Here is a 20700-nt window from a genome sequence, read left to right on the forward strand (position 1 = left end):
TCTCTCCAGCCGATGGATCCCCCGTTGAGGGAGTTGAAGGCTGCTCTCAAACCCCCCCCCACTCTTCTCTTCCGCAGACTAAGTCCAAATCCCTCAGCCTCTTCTCACAGCTCATGTGCTCCAGCCCCCGAATCATTTTGGTCGCCCCCCTCCCTCCCCCGCTGGACCCTCTCCAAAGCATCCACATCCTTCCCGTAGAGGGGAGCCCAGGACTGGTTCCCCCTCATCCAGCCCTGGGTGCAGGCCCGGCCCCGCGGCCACAGCCGGGGTGAGACATGAGGAGGGGAAAGGAGATTTCCAGCCCCTGACTCCTGCAGCTCCCCAGGGTCACTGGGGGCCTGACTCGGTGTTTCCTGGGGGCAGAGGCTTGGGTGCAGGTGAATCCTCCCGCCGTGGTGCCCATCCCTGTACTGAGCCGGGCGGGGTCTCAGCCTCTGGCCGTGGGAGGGAGCCCCAGTCCCTCGTCTTGCCTGGGGAAATTTTCCTAGGTGCCCCGTGCCCCACAGATACTCACGTCCCTGCGCCCCGCTCTGCCCAGCCAGCCAGCAGCCTGGAAAGAGACGGGTCGTTAGGGGCCAGATCCCAGAGCAAGTGGATCCCACAAATCTCAGCTCCCCTTTCCCCCCATGAGCACACGCCCTGGTCTCAGATCCACCCAGCACATGGGCCCACACTCTGGCTGGCCCCGATACTCATCAAAGAAGAGTATCGCCTCATGGTGGGAAGGTGAGGGGCCCCTCCGCTCTGCCACCCACGCCCGGTGCCCAGCTGCACCCAGCCCCAAATACAGGGCTCAGCTGGTGGCTGCAGCGACAGGAAGGTGAGGATGTCTCGTCTCTTCCTGTGTCCTTCTCACTTTGGCCCTAATCTGCAGCTGCCATCTAGAGCGGTCGCAGTGAGCACAAGTCTCTGCACAACCCTGGAAACCTTGGGACCGGCAGCCTGGCCAGGCCTCCTGCAGCCCCAGCTTGTGTGTGATTCTGTGGGGGAGGGAGCCATGACATCCTCCAGTGCACCCTGCCAGCATGAGGAAGGTGCCCCAGGCTGGGAGCCAAGAGACCTCAGGCCGTGTTCTTCCATCTTCCCGGAATCACGATCTCCATTCAGATGTCCCTCCCTCCTCGCAGCTTTTCTTAGCAGCTGGGTTCAAGTGGCCGATGACCCATGTAGGCAAAATTAATAGGTGATCGTGCAAGTAAAGGTTGGCATGGGAATGAGGGGCAGAGTTAAGGGTGTTTAGGGAAACTGTCACTGTGGTGTTTCCTGGTTTTGAAGGATTTCACTCTGCTGCCTTCCTATCCAGTCTGCAAGGCAGCCCACATGCGACACGCGCCTTGGCACCGTGCGAGGAGCGGACACGATGGGGCACGCCTGGGTTTGCGGCTTCTTGAGCCACAGCTGAGCGGGATGGCGGCTTTACACTGTAACAATGTAGTAAGTTGAGGGTCAGGTTGGAAGCAATTCCTTCCCCCTCCCTCCCCCGCCCCACATCATCTCCATCCTGGGGCTACTAAGGTGCTGGAAAACTCTTTTTTGGCAGACAACGTAGCCGGTAGCAGGAGCTCTGTGTCTAACTCATATAGAAAGGAAAATAAAGTAAATGAATATTAGAGCCGCTCAGCTCTGACACTAGCATGTTCTGACCTCTTAAGGGACACTGGTTCACCTTCAAATATTTATGTCTAGTCTTACTTAGTGACTGACTCTGGGGAGAGAGAGAGAGACCCCAGCAGGACTCCTGGGCTCTCTCTCAGCTCTGCAACGGCAGTGGGGCCTAGTGGGTTACAGCAGGGGGCAGATACATTTCAGCTCTATGTAAGAATATCAAAACAGCTGGACTGGGTCAGGCCAAAGGTCCATCTAGCCCAGGGTCCTGTCAGCCCACAGTGGCCAATGCCAGGGGCTTCAGGAGGAATAAACAGAAGAGGCAATCATCACGCTCATTCCCAGCTTTTGCCAAACAGACCCCAGGGACACCATCCCTGCCCAGCCTGGCTAGTAGCCATTGATGGACGTATCCCCCTTGAACTTATTTTGTACTTATCGGAACCCTGTTATGGTTTGGGCCTTTCCACCATCCCCTGGCAAGGAGTTCCACAGGTTGATTGTGAAAAAAAATGTATTTTATTGGTTTTACAGCTGCCGCCTGTTAATGTAATTGAGTCGGCTTCTTGTGTTCTGTCAGCGAAGGAATGAAGAACATTTCCTTATTCCCTTTTTCCACACCGTTCATGATTTCCTAGACTTCTAACACATCCCCGGTGACTGGCCACCGGCACGGGCGGCGTCTGCCTCCAAGCCTCAGCCTCTAGGGCGCCCTATGTCCCTATAGCTCCACCCGCCTTGTAGGGCCCGGAGCTCTCCCCAGGGCGCCCTGTGGTGCAGGCTCCGCATACCACCGCCGCTAGCCGTCTCTGCCACCCCCAGAGGGAGGCCCGAGCACTGCACCTCCCCAGCCCCATGTCGCGGTCGGTGGGCCACTCAGTGGGGCCGGCTCACTCGGGTTCGGCCGCAATGGTCCCTCCGGCTCCATCCCGACGATGCGGCGTCACGTCGCTCGGGGTGACAGTGACCCACTGCCCCTCCCCCACGCTTGAGTGGGGTATGATGGGGGGGTCACTTCAGCTAGTGCCTGCCCCTCCCCCAGCCATGGGCAGCCTCAGCCAGGATCAGGGCCAGGCCCAGCACAACCCCGGCGGCCAGGGCCAGACGCACGATGTTGCCCCGAGTGTAATCTGGGGGTGACAGAATGGGAAGGGGGTTGGTGCCGTCAGACCCACTGGGCCCCTCCTGCCCCCCACAACAGGAAACCGCGACAGCTTCCTGTCCCCCTCCCCTTCCTGTCTGGCTCCGTGTGTCCCCGTGCGAACCCCTCGGTCCATCCCACTGCAGGGACCCCTCCCCATGGTGTCTGGTCGCACACGCCCCCAGTGACTCCAGCCTCTCTCCCCTCCAGCCTCCGCCCTGCGTGTCTTCCCCGGGGGAGGGGGCTCCCGGGACCGAACCAGCCCATTTCATAGACTGAGGGGTCCCCTCCCCTGCCCCCCAATATCCCCTCGCTGCCCAGGCCCGGGACTGGCACAGAGTGACCGGGAACGGTGGTTCTGGGCCCCTCACCTCTCACCACCAGCCGTGCGGGGTCGCTGGGGCGGGACAGGGCGACCGGCTCCCGCGAGGTGTGATAGGAGCAGCTGTAGTTCCCTGCATCCTCCCATCCGGCGCCGGCCACGGGGAACTCGGCCACGTGCCCCACGGGGGCCGCGCGCCCCCAGTAGCCCCCGTCTTTGTAGAGAAGGAAGGTGGCGTTCTGGGGCCCAGCCCTGCAGCGGATGGTGGCGGCTGCCCCCAGGCGGACGCCCCTGCTGGGGCTGATGGAGATGGAGGGCCGGGGCAGAGTGGGCTCTGGGAGCAGAATGAGACAGGCCGTGAGACGCAGACCCCGGGGGGGAGGGGCCGTAGGCTGGGGGGCATCTCTCAGATCCCTCCCCCCTCCGTGGGAAGAGCCCCACACAGTCCTGGGTTTGCAGGGGCTGGGGATGGGCCCTGGATTCAGAGTGTGAGGGAGGGGCCGGTTGGGCAGCCCCTGGGTCCTGACCCCTCTGTGCCCCCAAGATGGGCAGCATCCCCTTAGAAAGGCCCCTGCTCCGCAGCGCCTTCTGACAACAGGGTCTCCCCTCCCCCAGACTCAAAATTCCCCCCGTTACTCAGTCCCTCCTCCCCCACCGGGCGTCCTCTCTCCTGTCTTCACAGCCCCACCATTAGGTTCCAGGGCCAACAGAGTGTCCCTCCAAATGGCCAGGTTCCCGTGGTAACGCCCTGGCTGCCTGGGTTGGGAAGTTCCAGGTTAACACCCTGCTGTGCAGGCCTCATGTGAAAGGGGGAGCCCTCTGTCTGTGGGGCCCAGGGCAGAGCCTGGCTCAGTGCTGAGTGCCCCCAAGGGCCCAGCTGGGTGTGGGGCTGGGAACGGGGATGCGGAGCCAGGCCCCTCACCTGCAATCACCAGCCCCACGGGGTCGCTGGGCACCGAGGACACGAAGGGCTCTGCCCGGGGCCGGTAGCTGCAGCTGTAGTTCCCTCCGTGCTGCTGGCCCACGGGGCGGATGTGGAACTCGGCCCCGTCCCCAGCAGGGTCCATGGGGCGCGGCCGGGTCAGGTCTCCAGCCTGGTGCAGGAAGAACCTCACGTCCCCGCCCGGCCCCTGGCACCGGATGGTGACGTCTGACCCTGGGGCGGCGACCCAAGTGGGGCTCAGAGAGACAGAGGGTCTGGGCAGGCTGGGATCTGTGCACAGGAGACAGGCAGTGAGAGCCAGACCCGGGCAGCCACCCAGCCCCATTGCCCACCCAGCCCTGCCCTCCCCAGCCGGCTTGGAGGTTTGCCGGAAAAAAGTGCCAGTCTAGACTCGGATCTTTCGGAAAATAAAGCCTTTTCCGAAAGATTCCTTATTCCTTATTTTAAGAGGACAGACCCTGGCTCTGCGCGTACCTTTGGGTCTGAGCCCCCTGCCTGTGGGGCTGGGAGGGGGGAGGCCGAGCCGGGCCCCTCACCTGTCAGCACCAGCTCCACGGGGTCGCTGGGATAGGACACGGTGAACGGCTCCGATTTGCTGTGGTAGGAGCAGCTGTAGCTCCCGCCCTGCTCCCGGCGGAGGGGGCTGAGGGGAAACTCTGCCCTAAACCCAACCTATGTGGGGCACCTGATGGCAGCTGTAAGGTGACCAGCGTGCCGGGGGGTGGGGCTGCACAGGCGTCGCGTGCCCACTGCCCGGGGCGCAGGAATGGCTCGACCCGGCCCTGCTCCGGGCGCAGGTTGCTGAGGGGAAACGCCGCCTCAAATCTGCCCAGATCCACATGCAGAAATTGGCGTCCCTCTTTCTTCAGCACGAACCACCTGCCCAGGTGCTACGCCGACACCAGACGGTCACGGCTCCCCCCAGCGACACCCCCCTGCTGGGGCTCAGGGATATGCTGGGTTTGGGGTCGCTGGGCTCTGCAGAGGGAAGCAGACAGGCCGGGAGACGCAGGCCCCGTCACTCAGCCCTGGGGCCCGGCCTTGCCACACGGTCTGAGGTGGGTCAGACCCGGGGCCCTGGGGATGGGCTCCTGGACACCTTCCCACAGGTGCCCAGGGCTTCCCCTGAGACACGGCGCAGCCCCAGCCCTGGGGCCCAGAGCTCTGCTCCCTGGCAGGTGTCTGGGCAGCCCAGTCTCCAGGGTCCCAAATCTCCAAGTGCCGCTAACCCCACTGTGGCTGGGGACCCCCAGTGACTCTCCCTCCCTCAGCTGGGCGTCCCCTCTGCTGGGCCCAGGGCAGAGCCCGGCTCCCCACATCCCAGTGGTGCAGAGACCCCCAAGAGTCGGCTAGGAGTGGGGGGAGCAGGATGCTGGGCCCCTCACCTGCTACAATGATCTCAACGGGGTCGCTCAGGTGTGACCAACGAGTCGGCTCCGTTGTGGGGTGATATTCGCAGGTGTAGTTCCCGGCATCTGCCTGGCCCACGCTGGGCAGGGGAAACTCAGCCACGGTCCCAGCAGGCACCACCCGCTGCTGCAGGTTCGGGTAGCCTGCTTTAAGCAGAACGAACTCCATGTCTGAGTACTGACTCTCACAGCGGATGGAGACGTTTTCCCCGGGCGCCACCACCCAGCGGGGGCTCACCCCGACGAGGGGCTTGGGGAATAGTCGCTCTGCTTTCGACAAGAGACAGGAGTTAAATGGAGACACGACCTGCCCTGCCCCCACGCACCCAGCCCGTCCCCATTCCACTGCCCCAGGAGCTGCCCTGCCAGCGCTGGCACTGCCGGGCCACGGGGCTCAGGGCTGGGGGTTCACCCCACGTAGCTCAGCACCCGGCTGCAGGGGGAGCACCTGGCCCTCCACCATCCCACCGGAGGGGTCCCCAGATACCCCCCTTCTCCAGGCCTTGGATGCTGGGGGGCTGGGCGTGCGGGGGAGGGGGCTGTTGGGGGTCGATCTGGGGGTTTCTCCCCCACGGCTGCGCTGACACTGAACGTTGCGGTTACGCTGAGGGGAGCCAGAGCCCACGGACGGGCCCCATTAGCGCCTGTCAGAGCTGAAATGAATCCACGTCTCCCCCCCCCCCCGACTCGCACAGACCTGGGGGGGCAGGGCACGGAACCAGCTGCTTCCTCAGACCCCAGCTCCTCGTGCCTGCTCTGGGGGCGGGGAGGGAAGGAAGAAGACGGGCGAGCCAGGAGGGATAAGGGGCAGAGTGTGGGTGGGACCGCACCTGGCAGCTTGGGAGGCAATTCCCAAGGCTGGGGGAGCTTACGGGGGGTGGGGGGAGACCTGCCCCTACGGGGGGGGAGTTGGTGCCCACAGGGGGCGGGGCCTCAGGTGCAAGAGGCGGAGCTAAGGAGTTGCCTCCCCCTGCCCCTGTTTCACCCACTGCCCATGAACACAGGTCTGAGCCCACAGGGGCAGTTTGGGGTTGGGGGAGGTTCAGGGCTCAGTTCCTCTTTCCCCTCCCCCAGTAGCCCCCTCCCACCCTTGATCTCCCCGTCCTCCCACAGGCAGATACTCACGTCCCCGCGCCCCACTGTGCCCGGCCAGCCAGCAGCCTGGGGAAGAGACAGATCCTTAGTGCCAAGGCCAGAGCAACTGGGTCCTACAGCCTGGTCCCAGAGCCCCCCCATTGGCACCTGCCCTGGTATTAGACCCGACCCCCCATGGGCACCAGCCTGTCCTGAGACCCCCCTCCCCATGGGCACACGCCCTGGCTGTCTCCGATACTCACCGAGGAGGAGGACGGTGGGAGCAGACGCCATGTCTGGACAGTGGGGGGTCCCTCCGCGCTGCCACTGACGCCCCAGTGCCCAGCTGCACCCCGCCCGAGTGGGAGCGGAATGAGGAACTGCACCGGGGGGAGGCTCCGGGAAGCTGGTGAGTTGCTTGGCCCCTTTCTTCCCCGTCAGATGGTTTCTCTGCAAACTCCAGGCCAAATCTACCGCGGGCAGAGCAAAGCCAGCGCCCTGCAGCACCCAGCAAACCACATCCCCCCGCAGCCGCCTGGCCCCTCCTGCAGCACCGCCCAGCCCCAAATGGGAGCTGCCCACTGCGGGCACCAGCCGGAAACGGGGGAATCTTGGGAGGTGTCCGGAGGGACCCAGGCTTCCCATTCTCAAGTGGCCTGTCTGCAGCCGCAACACAGAGCAGAGAGGGGCAACCCCCGCACAGTCACCGTTCCCCGCTCCCCCGAGTGCCCCTCTCGCATGGGGCAGGGCAGAGATTCCTTCCTGACCCGGCTGGGCCCAGTATCTGCCCTGGAGCATGAGGGTGGAGGGGCCTGGCCAAGGTCCTGTTCAGGCGGCGGCGCTGCCAACGCTGTTCTCAGCTGGGGGCCATGGGACAGAGGCGGGGGGGGGGCACTTTTTGCGGAAAAGCGTCCGTGCCAATCTAGACGCGGTGTAGCGCAAGAAGCACTGATTTCAGACAGTAGGAAGTCAGTGCTTCTGCGCAAAATTAAGCGGCCAGTGTAGACAGCTGGCAAGTTTTTCCGCAAAAGCAAGTGCTTTTGCGGAAAAACTTGCCAGTCTAGACACAGCCAAGTAGGGGGTGGGGACTAGTGGTTAGCGAAAAGGGCACAGATAGAAGTGGCCCCCTGGAGGTGAAAGGCCCCGTGTCCCCTTCCCCGGCCCGTTCCCTGGGCAGCGGGTTGGCGCCGCTCCGAGCCCCGGGCAGAGCTCACAGGACCAATGGCTGAGCCGCGTTTCCTGCCCCGACCTCAAGATGCTGCGCCAGAGATGGGGGAGCGACAGTCACCAGACAGGGGAGGGGCGAGGTCGCGGAGACTGAGCCCACAAGTAACTGCCCCCCCCGCCTCTGTCTCCTCCCCCAGTCACACCCCCACCACATCCTGTGTCTCCTCATGGCCCCATCTCCTCTGTTCTGCCCCCCCCTCCGGCCTCAGTCACCTCCACTATTCACACCCCCACCACATCCTGTGTCTTCTCATGGCCCCATCTCCTCTGTTCTGCTGCCCTCCCCCCGGCTTCGGTCGCCTCTCCCTTGTGTCCCCCCAGCCTGTAGATCCCTCATATCCCCCCTCGGCTCCCCATCCCACCAGTTCTGACTCCGTCCTCTGTCCATTCACCCCATTGTGTCCCCTCCCCTGCCCATGTGTCCCCCACCCCCAACAGCCCCCGTCCTCCGTCTCCTCCGCCTATGTCCCCTCCCCGATTCACACCCCACCCCAACACCGTCCCCAGCCTCTCTCCCTTCACTGCCTCCAGTAACCATGGCCCCCATCTGCCCTGGCTCCCCAAGGGCAGGGGCCCCTGGATGCCCTCAGTTAACATGGCCCCCCCACCCTCACCTGCTGCCCTCACATGGTGGCCATGCTGCCCCTGGCTAACGTGGCCGATGCCCGAGTCTTGTGCTGAAATAATCCTGCACCCCCCAGACTGTCAAGATGGCGCCATCAAAGGGGCAGTGGAACGAGCCCCCCCACACCTCATATAACTCTGACCTGACCCCCAGCTCCCATCTCTTCACCTCTCCCCGTGGCCTTGGGATGTCCTTGCCTCCACCCCACGTTCCATCTCTCCTGGCTGACGATGCCCCATCCCCACAGCCCCCTTCTATACTCTGATCCCTCGGCCCCTGCCTGGAGCCGCCCTGCACCCCAAACCCCTCATACGTAGCCCCCCTGAGCCCCTGCCCCCCAACCTCTGCCCCAGCCCTGGGCCCCTCAGCCCTGCTCCACCAGCCAGAGCCCTCACAGCCCTGACCCCCAACCCTCTGCCCCGGCCCTGAGCCCCTCAGCCCTGCTCCACCAGCCAGAGCCCTCACAGCCCTGACCCCCAACCCTCTGCCCCGGCCCTGGGCCCCCCTCTCATCCTCAGAATCCCTTGGCCCCACCCCCGCCGCTTTAATTTTGTTCTGTGCACCAATAGGAAACGGACGTGTCTTCCAGCCCCTCCGTGTCGCACCCCTCCACACACACACTGGGCACATCCCAAAATCCCCCCCTCTCTGGAGCAGGGATGATTAGAGGGAACCCTGCAGAGAGGAGGGGTCATGGAGTGTGGGGGAGTCCCCGGGCCCTACACCCCCATCCGTGGCCAGATGAGACCCTCAGCCGGTCTGTAGAACAGGAGGTTTATTGGGTCTCAGGGACACAGCGCAGCTCAGACTTGTTGTGACAGGAGACAGGAGCATTCGGTGCAACACACCTCGGGGAAAGGGCCCCAGGCCAGCTAGGCTGCCTCCTCCCCCAGTCAGCTGAAAACTAACCCACCCACCCAGCCACTGCTCACAGCCCCTAGGGAGCCCCCATCCTGCTCTGTCCTGCGTCCAGGCCCAAGTGTTATTTGCTGGCCCTGGGGAGTGAGAGACTGAACTTACTTCCCCAGTGAGTCGTGTCCGGCCTCCCCCTCCTCATCCCGCTAGAGCTGCAGTGCCCAGGGAAACTGAGGCACACACACACACACACACACACACACACACACACTGAGTCACTGCAGAACAGCACAGGGCAGCAGAATCACATGCAACACAACGAAGCAACCCGAGTGATTACGAACCAGACTGAAGACAGTGACCACAGAGGCCAACACAACCCCCACAAGAGGTGGGAGGCGGCGACCCACAGAAATGGGAAGAAAGGGAGAGTCTGGCTCAGCATGAACACAAGGAAAAACCCAGAAATGGCTTTGGGAAAGAACCAAACCGGGAGCAAAGGCCACGGCCGAGCGTGCGCAGTGTCCACAGCGCCGCAGCCCCGTTACGGACCAATAGTCCTCGATCTACACCAGCCAAGTGCTGATTCCAATGACAGGTTCGATTTGGGGGTCAGGGAGTTTTCTAATCAATTGTGACACCCCAATTTTGGATTATGGATTTCTGCTCCCGCAATTCTCCCGTACCCCAGTCATGCCCCAGCCCTGCCCTGGGGCGCTGTCCGGCGGCTGGTCCTAGAATCCCAGGGCTGGCAGAGACCTCAGGAGTCATTGAGTCCAACCCCCTGCCCAAAACAGGACCAACCCCAACCCAATCAGCCCAGCCAGAGCTTTGTCAAGCCAGGACTTAAAAACCTCTCGGGATGGAGATTCCACCCCCTCCCTAGGGAACCCGTCCCAGTGTTCCCCACCCGCCTAGGGAAAGAGTTTTTCCTTATCTCCAGTTTAGACCTCCCCCGCTGCAATGTGAGACCATTGTGCCTCGTTGTGCCATCTGCTCCCCTAGAACAGCCTCTCCCCATCCCGTGGAACCCCCCTTGAGGGATTTGGAGGCTGCTCTCAAATCCGCCCTCGCTCTTCTCTTCTGCAGACTAAACAAACCCAAATCCCTCAGTCTCTCCTCATAGGTCGTGTGCTCCAGCCTCCCAATCATTTTCGTTGCCCCCCACTGTACCCTCTACAATGCGTCCACATCCTTTTTGTAGGGGGGGCCCAGAACTGGACACAACACTCCGGATGTGGCCTCCCCAGAGCCGAACATGGGAATCATCACTTCTCTGGCTCTGCTGGCGATGCTCCCACGCGAGCAGCCCGATGAGCCGTCGGCCTTCTCGGTCGGGCTGGACCAACCCCGCCCCCCGATTGTCCCCAATGTTCACTCTCATGCCGCATGCAGAACCTCCCACTTGACACTGGGGGCTCCGGTATCCCAGCTGCTCCCGCATGGGGAGGTTTGGGGGCCGGGGGGAGAAGGCTCTGGGGGGGGGGGCTGCAGCGTGAGTGGGGGGCAGACCCCTGGAGGCAGTGTGAAAGTAGAAAGAATTATACTGTAAGAGAAAGACGAATTGTGCTGTAATAAATGAATAAGTTGAAGGAATTCTGTTTGTCTTTTAAGAGGAAGAAGAAAAGTACGTTAATGTTGATTGTAGGTATGCAGATCAGCGTGCTAGCCAGGTGGGCCTGAGTTAACAGGAAAAGGAGCATTAGGTGTTAGGCAGAAAGCATTTGAGATAACCAGGGAGATATGGACAGGAGATTGCTGTGTGCTTGATGTTGAAACGAAGATACTTGACTAGTCTCACACTAATCATGTGAAGTTTTGCCCCCCTTTTAATCCTGTTAACTTGGCTTTCTTTTGACTGTATAAATCAAGGGGTTTGAACCTTGTAGGGTGCTCACATTTTCTGGGTGCATTTAGCAGAGCTTTGCTAATAAACAGAGCGGTCTGACAAATCTGTGAGTCCTGTCTGACTTTGACAGCAGCATGTGCCATTATTCCAGGGCCGGATGCAGCCCCCCTGGCAGGAACTCTGTCTCGGGGCACGGAGGCTCCGCAGGGCGAGGACCCCAAAGCGCTCAGGGCAGGGGTGGCTCTTTTAGCTGGTGCCGCAGGGGCTGGTGCTCCTGGCTGGCCGTTGGGGTTTGCTCCTGGGGTGCAGACGTTGGGTTGGTCCGAGGCAGGGCTGTTGGGGGCTGGGGTTTGTGCCAGTGTCTCAGCCCCCCGAGGGGCAGCAGCTCGTCCCCGGGAGATTCTCTTCTCTGCAAGGACGGATCCAGGCTCCTGGGGGCGCAGAGAGATGGTGGGTTAGAGGGGCCCCTGTCGCCCTGGGCCAGCCCCTGAGGGGAGCACGGGGCACAGACGGGGGGGGTCACCTCACCTAGGGCCCCCCCCTCGGGTGGCTGCAATAGGCCTTGACCAGGATCAGCCCCAGGATGAGGATGAGCAGGACCCCGGCACCCAGTGCCAGGCGGGCGATGTTGCCGTGGGTAAAATCCGGGTGCTCTGGGGGGGCTGCTGCGGGGGGGGGGGGGAAAGGAGAGTCACATGACAGCAGGATGGGGAGATGAGCAGCTGGTGCTGCCTGGGGAGCAGAGCCCCCAGCCCCCATCTGGCAGGTCAGACCTGCTCCCCCCCCCCGGAAGTGCAGATCTGGGGCCTCCTTGGAGCTGACTTCTCAGGGGAGGCTTCATCCTGCTTCCCTGAGCCTCAGTTTCCCCAGTGAAAGTGGCTCCTGGGTGGTGAACTGTCCCACGTGATGCCTCTGTGCCCCCCACAGGCACCTCTGCCCGGCCTGTCGGCTGTGCTGGGAGCCCATCCCCAGAGCATCGTGGATGCTGCCAGACACAGCCTGGCCCTGTGCGTGGGGGGGGAGGGGGCTGGGATTTCACACACTACCCCTCCCCCACCTCCCACCCCCCGGTGCCCAGGCCCAGCCAGGCTGTGTCTAGACTGGCCAGTTTTTCCAGAAAAACTTGCCAGCTGTCTACACTGGCAGCTTGAATTTCCGCTAAAGCACTGACGATCTCATGTAAGAAATCAGTGATAGAAATGTAGCCGTGTTAGTCTGGGGTAGTTGAAGCAAAATGCAGGACAATGTAGCACTTTAAAGACTAACAAGATGGTTTATTAGATGATGAGCTTTCGTGGGCCAGACCCACTTCCTCAGATCAAATAGTGGAAGAAAGTAGTCACAACCATATATACCAAAGGATACAATTTTAAAAAAATGAACAAATATGAAAAGGACAAATCACATTGCAGAACAGAAGGGGGATGCGGGGGGGTGGGAAGGGGGAGGAAGGAAGGTAAGTGTCTGTGAATTGCTGATATTAAAGGTAGGGAGAGTGGGATGTTTGTGAGTTAATGGTATTACAGGTGATAATTGGGGAAACTGTCTTGGTAATGGGTGAGAAAGTTCAAAGACTTGTTAAGTCCTTGTTGGTAAGTGTCGAATTTTAACATGAATGACAGTTCAGAGGATTCCCTTTCAAGTGCAGATGTAAAAGGTCTTTGTAGCAGAATGCAGGTGGCTAAGTCATTTAGAGAGTGTCCTTTCTGGTTAAAGTGGCAAGAAACTGTTTTCTCTTTGTGATCTTGTCTGATATCTGTTTTGTGGGCATTAATCCTTTGGCAAAGTGTCTGAGATGTTTGTCCAATGTACATAGCAGACGGACACTTTCGGCACATGATAGCGTAGATTATATTTCTGGATGCGCAGGAATATGTGTTCTTGATCTTATAACTCACTTGGTTAGGTCCAATAATGGTATCAGCAGAATGAATATGTGGACAAAGCTGGCAACGGGGTTTGTTGCAAGGGAAGGTACCAGGGTTGGTATTAGTGTGCTTCTTGCAGAAATACTATGCTGCTCCCGTTCGGGCAAAAGTCCCAGTGGCGAAAATGGCGATCGGGGCTTTTTTGCGCAAAAGCGCGTCTAGATTGGCCACGGACGCTTTTCCGCAAAGAGTGCTTTGCCCCAGAGGCAGGAGAACATCTATGGGGGGTGGTTCAGGGGGACCCAGAGGGGGAGGGGAAGCAAGAGCAGAGGGAATTCTGGGTCATGCAGCCCAAGAGCTTTTACCCCAGGGCCTGGGCACCCAGCTGGCACCAATTTCACAGCCTGGACCCACAGATCCTGCCCCCTGCCGGGATCTCCCTGGAGCTTCCAGACAGGCGACCCACCAGGGAAGAGGGTCGGGGGAGCTGGGGGTCTGGTGGGGAGGGAGGGGTTGCAGCTGCCCCTTTCCATGGTGTGTGGGCCCCCCCACTAGAAGTCACTGCCCCTGGCCCACCCTCCCCAGGGGTGGCTCTTTGGGCACCAGGAGTCTGTTCCCAGGGCTGTTTTCAGGGGCTCCCCCCCATCCCTGGTACCTGGCCAAGCGCTACCTGGGCGGGTGGGATCCGGCGCCACTCCAGGCTGGATCGGGTCTGTTTCCCCAGCCTCTGTCAGGGGAGGGAAGGGATGAAAACAGGGACTCAGCGAGCCCCCCCTGCCCCCCATATCGTGATGCTCAGTCATTCCTGGGCACTGGTATTGCGGATCCATGGGGCTGCATTGGGCCTGACTCCTCCATGCACCCCAAAGCTGGGATGCAACCCCCTGGGGACAGGCCTGGCTCTGCAGCTCCCCCTAGGGACAGGGATCTCCTGGGTCCGGACCCCAAAACGCCAGCGGCTGCTGCTGCCCCCTGGCTAGAGAACCCCCCTGCGTCCATCCCAGCATCCCCTCTGCGGTGCCCAAGGAGAGCTTGGTCTGAGCAGCCCGACGGTGCTAGATCCCCTGAGGGTCTGGCTGGGAGTGGGGCTGAGGGCGGGGACACTGAGCCAGGCCCCTCACCTGCTACCACCAGCCCCACGGGGTCGCTGGGCGCCGAGGAGACGAAGGGCTCTGCCCGGGGCCGGTAGCTGCAGCTGTAGCTCCCTCCGTGCTGCCGGCCCACGGGGCGGATGTGGAACTCGGCCCCGTCCCCAGCAGGGTCCATGGGGCGCGGCCGGGTCAGGTCTCCAGTCTGGTGCAGGAAGAACCTCACGTCCCCGCCCGGCCCCTGGCACTGGATGGTGACGTTTGCCCCAGTGGGGTTCAGAGAGACGGAGGGTCTGGGCAGGCTGGGATCTATGCACAGGAGACAGGCAGTGAGAGTCAGACCCAGGCAGCCACCCAGCCCCGTCCTCCCCGGCCGGCCCAGCCCCATGCAGATCCGGGGGCCCTGGGCAGAGATTCACTCCCTGATCCTGGAGCCCCCCCCTCCCCCAGCCCAGAATCCTGCGGGATCCCAGCCCCACAGACAGGGAGCCGCGGCTCCCTAGTTCTTGGGATCCTCAAGTGCCGGGTGAGGCCCCTGCCTCGTTCACGGCCTCCAGCCCCGGACACAGAGGCTGCATCTAGACTGGCATGATTTTGCGGAAATACTTTTAACGGAAAAGTTTTTCCGCCAAAGAGCATCTAGATTGGCAAGTTCCTTTGCGCAAAAGCATCTGTGCCCAGTATAGACACGGTTTTGTGCAAGAAAGCTCCGGCTGCCATTTTCACCATTGGGGCTTTCTTAGCAAAAAATTCCTGTCCCTGTCTACACTGACCCTCTTGTGCAAAAACATTTACACAAGAGGGCTTTTTCCTGAGCGGGAGCGTCAAAGTATTTGCACAAGAACACTGACAATCTTACATGAGATGGTCAATGCTCTTGCACAAATTCAAGCGGCCAGTGTAGACAGGAGGCAAGTTTTTGCACAAAATGTTGCCAGTCTAGACGCACCCAGAGCGAATCCGGGGCTGCTCTCTGGCACCGCAGGACCTGAGCCTCTGGAGCGGGACGGTCACCTCCCTCCTGGCACAAAACGGGTTAAAACAGCCCGGGGAGAGGGCTGTAGCTTGCGGCCAATCATGAGGGGCCTTGTGGCAGCCAATCAGAACCCAGGAGGGTAGTATAAAAGAGATGGCTGGCTAGGCTAAGCACTCTAACTCCAGCCCTGGAGGAAGCAGGAGCTGCCTGGCTGGTGGTCTGGGTACTGTAGACCCAGCAGGGCTGGGGGAGGCCCAGTGATAGAGGCCTGAGGGCACTGGGGAGGCAGCTGGTGTAGGGGAAGGCATCAGGATCCCCCCTTGCCCATGAGGAGTGGCCAGGTCAGGCTGTGGTTTCCCCCGAGGCAGGGGCTGGCCGACGACTGGCGGAGGGTCACTGAGGCAAGGTGGGTATAGGAGATTGGGGGATTCCCTGAGGGGAAGGACCCCAGAGGGTGGGGGCAGGGCCATGGGGCAGCACCTGGAGGGAAGGGCACTGCTGTCTGGGAGGGACTTGGTCTGAACACAAGCTAGCGGAGGGGAAGAGCAGGCGAGACACCAGCCGGAAGAGGCTGCTCTGGTGCTGAGTGGAGCTAATTCCCACAGTGACCAGCAGGAGCTGCCATGCTGGGGAGGCGCACCTGTTAGTACAGGAAGGGAGTCAGCACCTTTGTCCCCATTCTACACTGGGGGAAACTGAGGTACAGACAGACTTCCTTAGGGAACATGGTGGGGGAGGGGCTCTCTCAACTCACAACTGGGCCCCTACCTGTTCCCACAGCACAAGGGACCCAGCGCTATGAGGTCAGTGGTTGCAAAAGCCCCCCCCCCCCCACATGTGGGTGTCTCAGTTTGTGGGTGCTTGGTCTGAGATCCCCACATGTGATGCCCCCCAACAATGAAGGGTCCCTTCTGAACCACATGACGTGCTCCCACCCCACAGGGCGGGTCGGCCCACACTAGGAGCTGGGCCGGATCTCCTGGGTCCCAGCCCAGTGCCGTATCCACCGAGGCGCCGCTTCTCCTGCAGCCCCTGCCTCGTTCAGCTCCGGCCTGGGCACTGCCTGGGGCAGGGGCTAGAGAACACGGGGGATGGGATCCCGGCATTAAACAGCGATTCACGGTTCAGGGGCAGCATTACAGTAGCCAGTCCCAGGTCTCCAAGGGCAGCTGCTCCCCACTGCCTGGGAACTCACCACTCCCCGCGATTCCATCCCTCTTCCCGGCTGGGCGCCCACTCGCTGGGCCCCGGACAGACCCTGGCTCTGCGCGTCCCTTTCGTTCTGAGCCCCCTGCCTGTGGGGCTGGGAGCGGGGAGGCCGAGCCGGGCCCCTCACCTCTCAGCACCAGCTCCACGGGGTCGCTGGGGTAGGACACGGTGAACGGCTCCGATTTGCTGTGGTAGGAGCAGCTGTAGCTCCCGCCCTGCTCCCGGCGCAGGCTGCTGAGGGAAAACTCTGCCTCAAACCCGTGTGGATCCACGTGCAGAAACTGGCCTCCCGCTGTCTTCAGCACGAACCGCCTGCCCAGGCGCAGACCCCGACACCGGATTGTCACGGATGCCCCCAGGGTGACCCACCCGCTGGGGCTCAGGGAGATGTTGGGTTTGGGGTCTCTGGGTTCTGCAGAGGGAAGCAGACAGGCCGGGAGACACAGGCCCCGTCACTCAGCCCTGGGGCCCGACCTCGCCACACAGCCTGAGGCGGGTCAGACCCGGGGCCCCGGAGACAGGCCCCTGGACACCTTCCCACCGGCGCCCAGGGCTTCCCCTAAAACACGGTGCAGCCCCAGCCCTGGGGCCCAGAGCTCTGCTCCCTGGCAGGTGTCTGGGCAGCCCAGTCTCCAGGGTCCCAAATCTCCAAGTGCCGCTAACCCCACTGTGTCTGGGGACCCCCAGTGACTCCTTCTGCCCCAGCTAGGCGTCCCCTCTGCTGGGCCCAGGGCAGAGCCCGGCTCCCCACATCCCAGTGGTGCAGAGACCCCCTGGGGTCCGGCTGGGTGTGGGGGGAGCAGGACACCGGGCCAGGCCCCTCACCTGCTACAATGATCTCGACGGGGTCGCTCTGGTGTGACCAGCGAGTCGGCGCCGTTGTGGGGTGATATTCGCAGGTGTAGCTCCCGGCATCTGCCCGGCCCACGCTGGGCAGGGGAAACTCAGCCACGGTCCCAGCAGGAACCACCCGCTGCTGCAGGTTCGGGTACCCGGCTTTACGCAGAAGGAACTCCGCGCCTGAGAACCGACCCTCACAGCGGATGGAGACGTTTTCCCCGGGCGCCACCACCCAGCGGGGGCTCCCCCCGACGAGGGGCTTGGGGAATTCGCGCTCTGCTTTCGACAAGAGACAGGAGTTAAATGGAGACACGACCTGCCCTGCCCCCGCGCACTCAGCCCGTCCCCATTCCACTGCCCCAGGAGCTGCCCTGCCAGCGCTGGCACTGCCGGGCCACGGGGCTCAGGGCTGGGGGTTCACCCCACGTAGCTCAGCACCCGGCTGCAGGGGGATCACCTGGCACCCCACAGCCCCACCTAAGGCAGCCTGAGACGTGGGCCCCTGCAGCTCTGCCCCCTGCCATCCCTGGGGTTGGAAATAGACTCTGATCTGCAGGAGTCACGTGAGACCCCCCCCCTTTCCCAGGCCTTGGACACTGGGGGGGCTGTGTGTGCAGGGGAGGGGAATGGTTGGGGTGGGTCTGGGGCTTTCTACCCCCAGCTGCATGGACACTGAACGTTGCGGTTACGCTGAGGGGAGCCAGAGCCCACGGACGTGCCCCGTTAGCGTCTGTATGAACTGAAACGAATCCATGTCCCCTCCCCCCAGCAACCCGCACAGCCCTGGGGGGCAGGGCACGGGTCAGATTCCAAATGCTTCCTCAAACCCCAGTTCCTCGTAACTACACTTGTGGGGGGAGGAAGAAGACGGGTCTGAGCCCACAGGGGCAGTTTGGGGTTGGGGGAGGTTCAGGGCTCAGTTCCTCTTTCCCCTCCCCCAGCAGCCCCCTCCCACCCTTGATCTCCCCATCCTCCCACAGGCAGATACTCACGTCCCCGCGCCCCACTGTGCCCGGCCAGCCAGCAGCCTGGGGAGGAGACAGATCCTTAGTGCCAAGGCCCGAGCAACCAGATGCTACACCCTGGTCCCAGATCTCCCCCTCCCCCATGGGCACTCACCCTGGCCTGAGACACCCCCCCCATGGGCACACATCCTGGTCTCAGATTCCCCCTCCCCATGGGCACAGGCCTTGGCTGTCTCCAATACTCACAGAGGAGGATGGTGGGAGCAGACGCCATGGCAGGGCAGTAAATGGAGGGTCTCTCCCTGCTGCCACCAATGCCCCGGGTGTCCAGCTGCACCCACCCTGAGGTCCGAGTGGGAGTGGAAAGAGGAACCGCGCCGGGGCTGCAGCTCCAGGAAGCCGGCGCGTCGCTCGGCCCCTTTCTTCCCCGTCAGATGGTTTCTCTGCAATCTCCAGGACAAATCTACCGTGGGCAGAGCAAAGCCAGCGCCCTGCAGCACCCAGCAAACCACATCCTGCCGCAGCCGCCTGGTCCCTCTTGCAGCACCACCCAGCCCCACATGGGAGCTGCCCAGTGTGGGCACCAGCCGGGAACAGGAGACTCTCGGGAGGTGTCCAGAGGGGCCCAGCATGCCTGCCCAGCCTGTCTGCAACCACAACAGATAGCAGAGACAGGGAACCCCCCCGCAGTCCCTCCTCCCCCACCCGTGAGTGCCCCTCTCCCACGGAGCAGGGCAGAGATTCCTTCCTGACCCGGCTGGGCCCAGCACCCGCCCTGGAGCATGAGGGTGAAGGGTCCTGGCCAACCTCCCGCTCAGGTAGCGGTGCTGCTGACGCTGTTCTCAGGGGGTGTTTGTGGTTTCTGGCCCCGTGAGCGAAGGAGGCCGAGGGACATGTTTAGAGCCGGTGTTGTGAAAGGAGGCGCTGAGAAGGCAGCAAAGGGGAAGGCTGCCCGGAGCCAGACAGCTCCTCATTCCCCGGCAGCTCACCTGGGAATGGCTCTGGGAGGGCAGTGGGGGCTAGTGGTTACAGTGAGGCGGAGAATGGGCTGGGAGTCAGGACTCCTGGGTTCCCCCTAGCTCTGATGGGGGTGGGGTCTAGTGGTTAGAGAAAAGGGCACAGATAGAAGTGGCCCCCTGGAGGTGAAAGGCCCCGTGTCCCCTTCCCTGGCCCGTTCCCTGGGCAGCGGGTTGATGCGGCTCCGAGCCCCGGGCAGAGCTCACGGGGCCGAGGGCTGAGCCGAGTTTCCTGCCCCAACCTCAAGATGCTGCACAAGAGATGGGGGAGCGACAGCCACCAGACAGGGGAGGGGCGAGGTCGCGGGGACAGAGCCCACAAGTAGCTTGCTCCCTCAGGACACGCCCCAGCTCCTGGTCTCAGCTCCCCCCCTGGGTTTTGCGGTTTGCGGTGCGGTTTGGGTTTACACTGGGCTCAACACACGGCCTGTGGGTAGGATCCTTTGAACGCGGGCTCCACTGGCCAGTCGATGTAACGGTCTGATGCTGATCCGCAGTTCGGTCGTTCGATTCCTGGCCTGTCGTTGCTCTTTCAAAGTGCTGACACATGGGTGGAAATCGAGTAACAGTTGCATTTTATGAGTATCCCGCAGGACTGACTTAAATGGGGCCGGCGTGGTGTGTGGGCTTGCCTTAATCTTTGTAATTCACACCCATCAGTGTGAAAGAAGCTATTTGCATATATTTGCATGTATATTTGCATGTTTATGCAACCACACTTCAGCTGCGGCCCTCAGCATGTGCTGGGAGTATCACTGTGGGCTCCGGCGCTTCCGAAGTTGAGTAGACCTGGTCTAGTGGTTAGAGAAGGGGAGTTTGGGAGCCAGGACTCCTGGGTTCTCTCCCTGACTTGGAGAAGGAAGTGGGGTCTATGGGTTAGAGCAGGGGAATCTAGGAGCCAGGACTCCTGGGTTCTCTCCCTGACTTGGAGAAGGAAGTGGGGTCTATGGGTTAGAGCAGGGGAATCTAGGAGCCAGGACTCCTGGGTTCTCTCCCTGACTTGGAGAAGGAAGTGGCCCATGAGACCTAGCAAGGTTACAACCATCTCCTACCACTAGATGGCAGCACAGGCTCAAATAGCCCAGAATTTTTCCCAGGAAAAATCCTTACAAACTTCCTACATTAGAGATCTGAAGAGGTAACTGGTTACCCAGGAAGCATCACCCATACTGGAACCGATGCCCCGGTGCAGCCCCCCACCCCACCCCATCTGCCGCCTGCTGTGGGTAAAGGGCTGTTCCCTGGAGCTGGGATCCCACTTAGTCAGTGAACTGCGGGTTGAACATTAGAACCTTAAAACACTAGAACAGGAAGGGACCTTGAGAGGTCGTCGAGTCCAGTCCCCGGCCCTCACGGCAGGACCAAGCACCATCTAGACCATCCCTGACAGGTGTCTGTCCAACCTGCTCTTCAATATCTCCAGAGATGGAGATTCCACAACTCCCCTCGGCAACTTATTCCAGTGTTTCACCACCCTGACAATTGGGAAGTTTTTCCTAATGTCCCACCTCAACCTCCCTTGCTGCAATTTAAGCCCCTTGCTTCTTGTCCTGTCCTCAGAGGCCAAGGAAAACAATTTCCTCCTTGTGACACCCTTTTAGGTACTTGAAAAACTGCGATCATGTCCCCGCTCAATCTTCTCTTTTCTAAACTAAACAAGCCCAGTTCTTTCAGCCTTCCCTCACAGC

General features: G+C 61.6%; 1 protein-coding gene across 6 annotated transcripts; it reads right to left on the reverse strand.

Annotated features, from left to right (window-relative positions):
- Window positions 1-992: 992 nt before the first annotated feature.
- Window positions 993-18566, reverse strand: LOC149523368 (immunoglobulin superfamily member 1-like). Of its 6 annotated transcripts, none has more exons than XM_089770328.1 (8): window positions 18243-18538; window positions 18024-18059; window positions 17017-17307; window positions 16319-16603; window positions 14040-14315; window positions 13574-13645; window positions 11579-11715; window positions 10690-11481 (listed from the first exon to the last, which is right to left on the reverse strand). In XM_089770328.1, exons 1-7 carry the CDS (start codon window positions 18268-18270, stop codon window positions 11579-11581), a joined length of 1125 nt encoding a protein of 374 aa, XP_089626454.1. In that variant the 5' UTR covers window positions 18271-18538; the 3' UTR covers window positions 10690-11481. The 6 variants fall into 6 exon arrangements, with proteins under 6 accessions (XP_089626452.1, XP_089626453.1, XP_089626454.1 ...); XM_089770330.1 differs by having other exon boundaries at window positions 13589-13645; window positions 18243-18536; XM_089770326.1 differs by lacking the exons at window positions 10690-11481; window positions 11579-11715; window positions 13574-13645; window positions 14040-14315 and adding exons at window positions 993-2735; window positions 3118-3402; window positions 3991-4281 and having other exon boundaries at window positions 18243-18566.
- Window positions 18567-20700: the final 2134 nt, after the last annotated feature.

The sequence above is a fragment of the Pelodiscus sinensis genome, chromosome 18 (assembly GCF_052426305.1).
Source record: "Pelodiscus sinensis isolate ZL-2025 chromosome 18, ASM5242630v1, whole genome shotgun sequence".
NCBI lineage: Eukaryota > Metazoa > Chordata > Testudines > Trionychidae > Pelodiscus > Pelodiscus sinensis.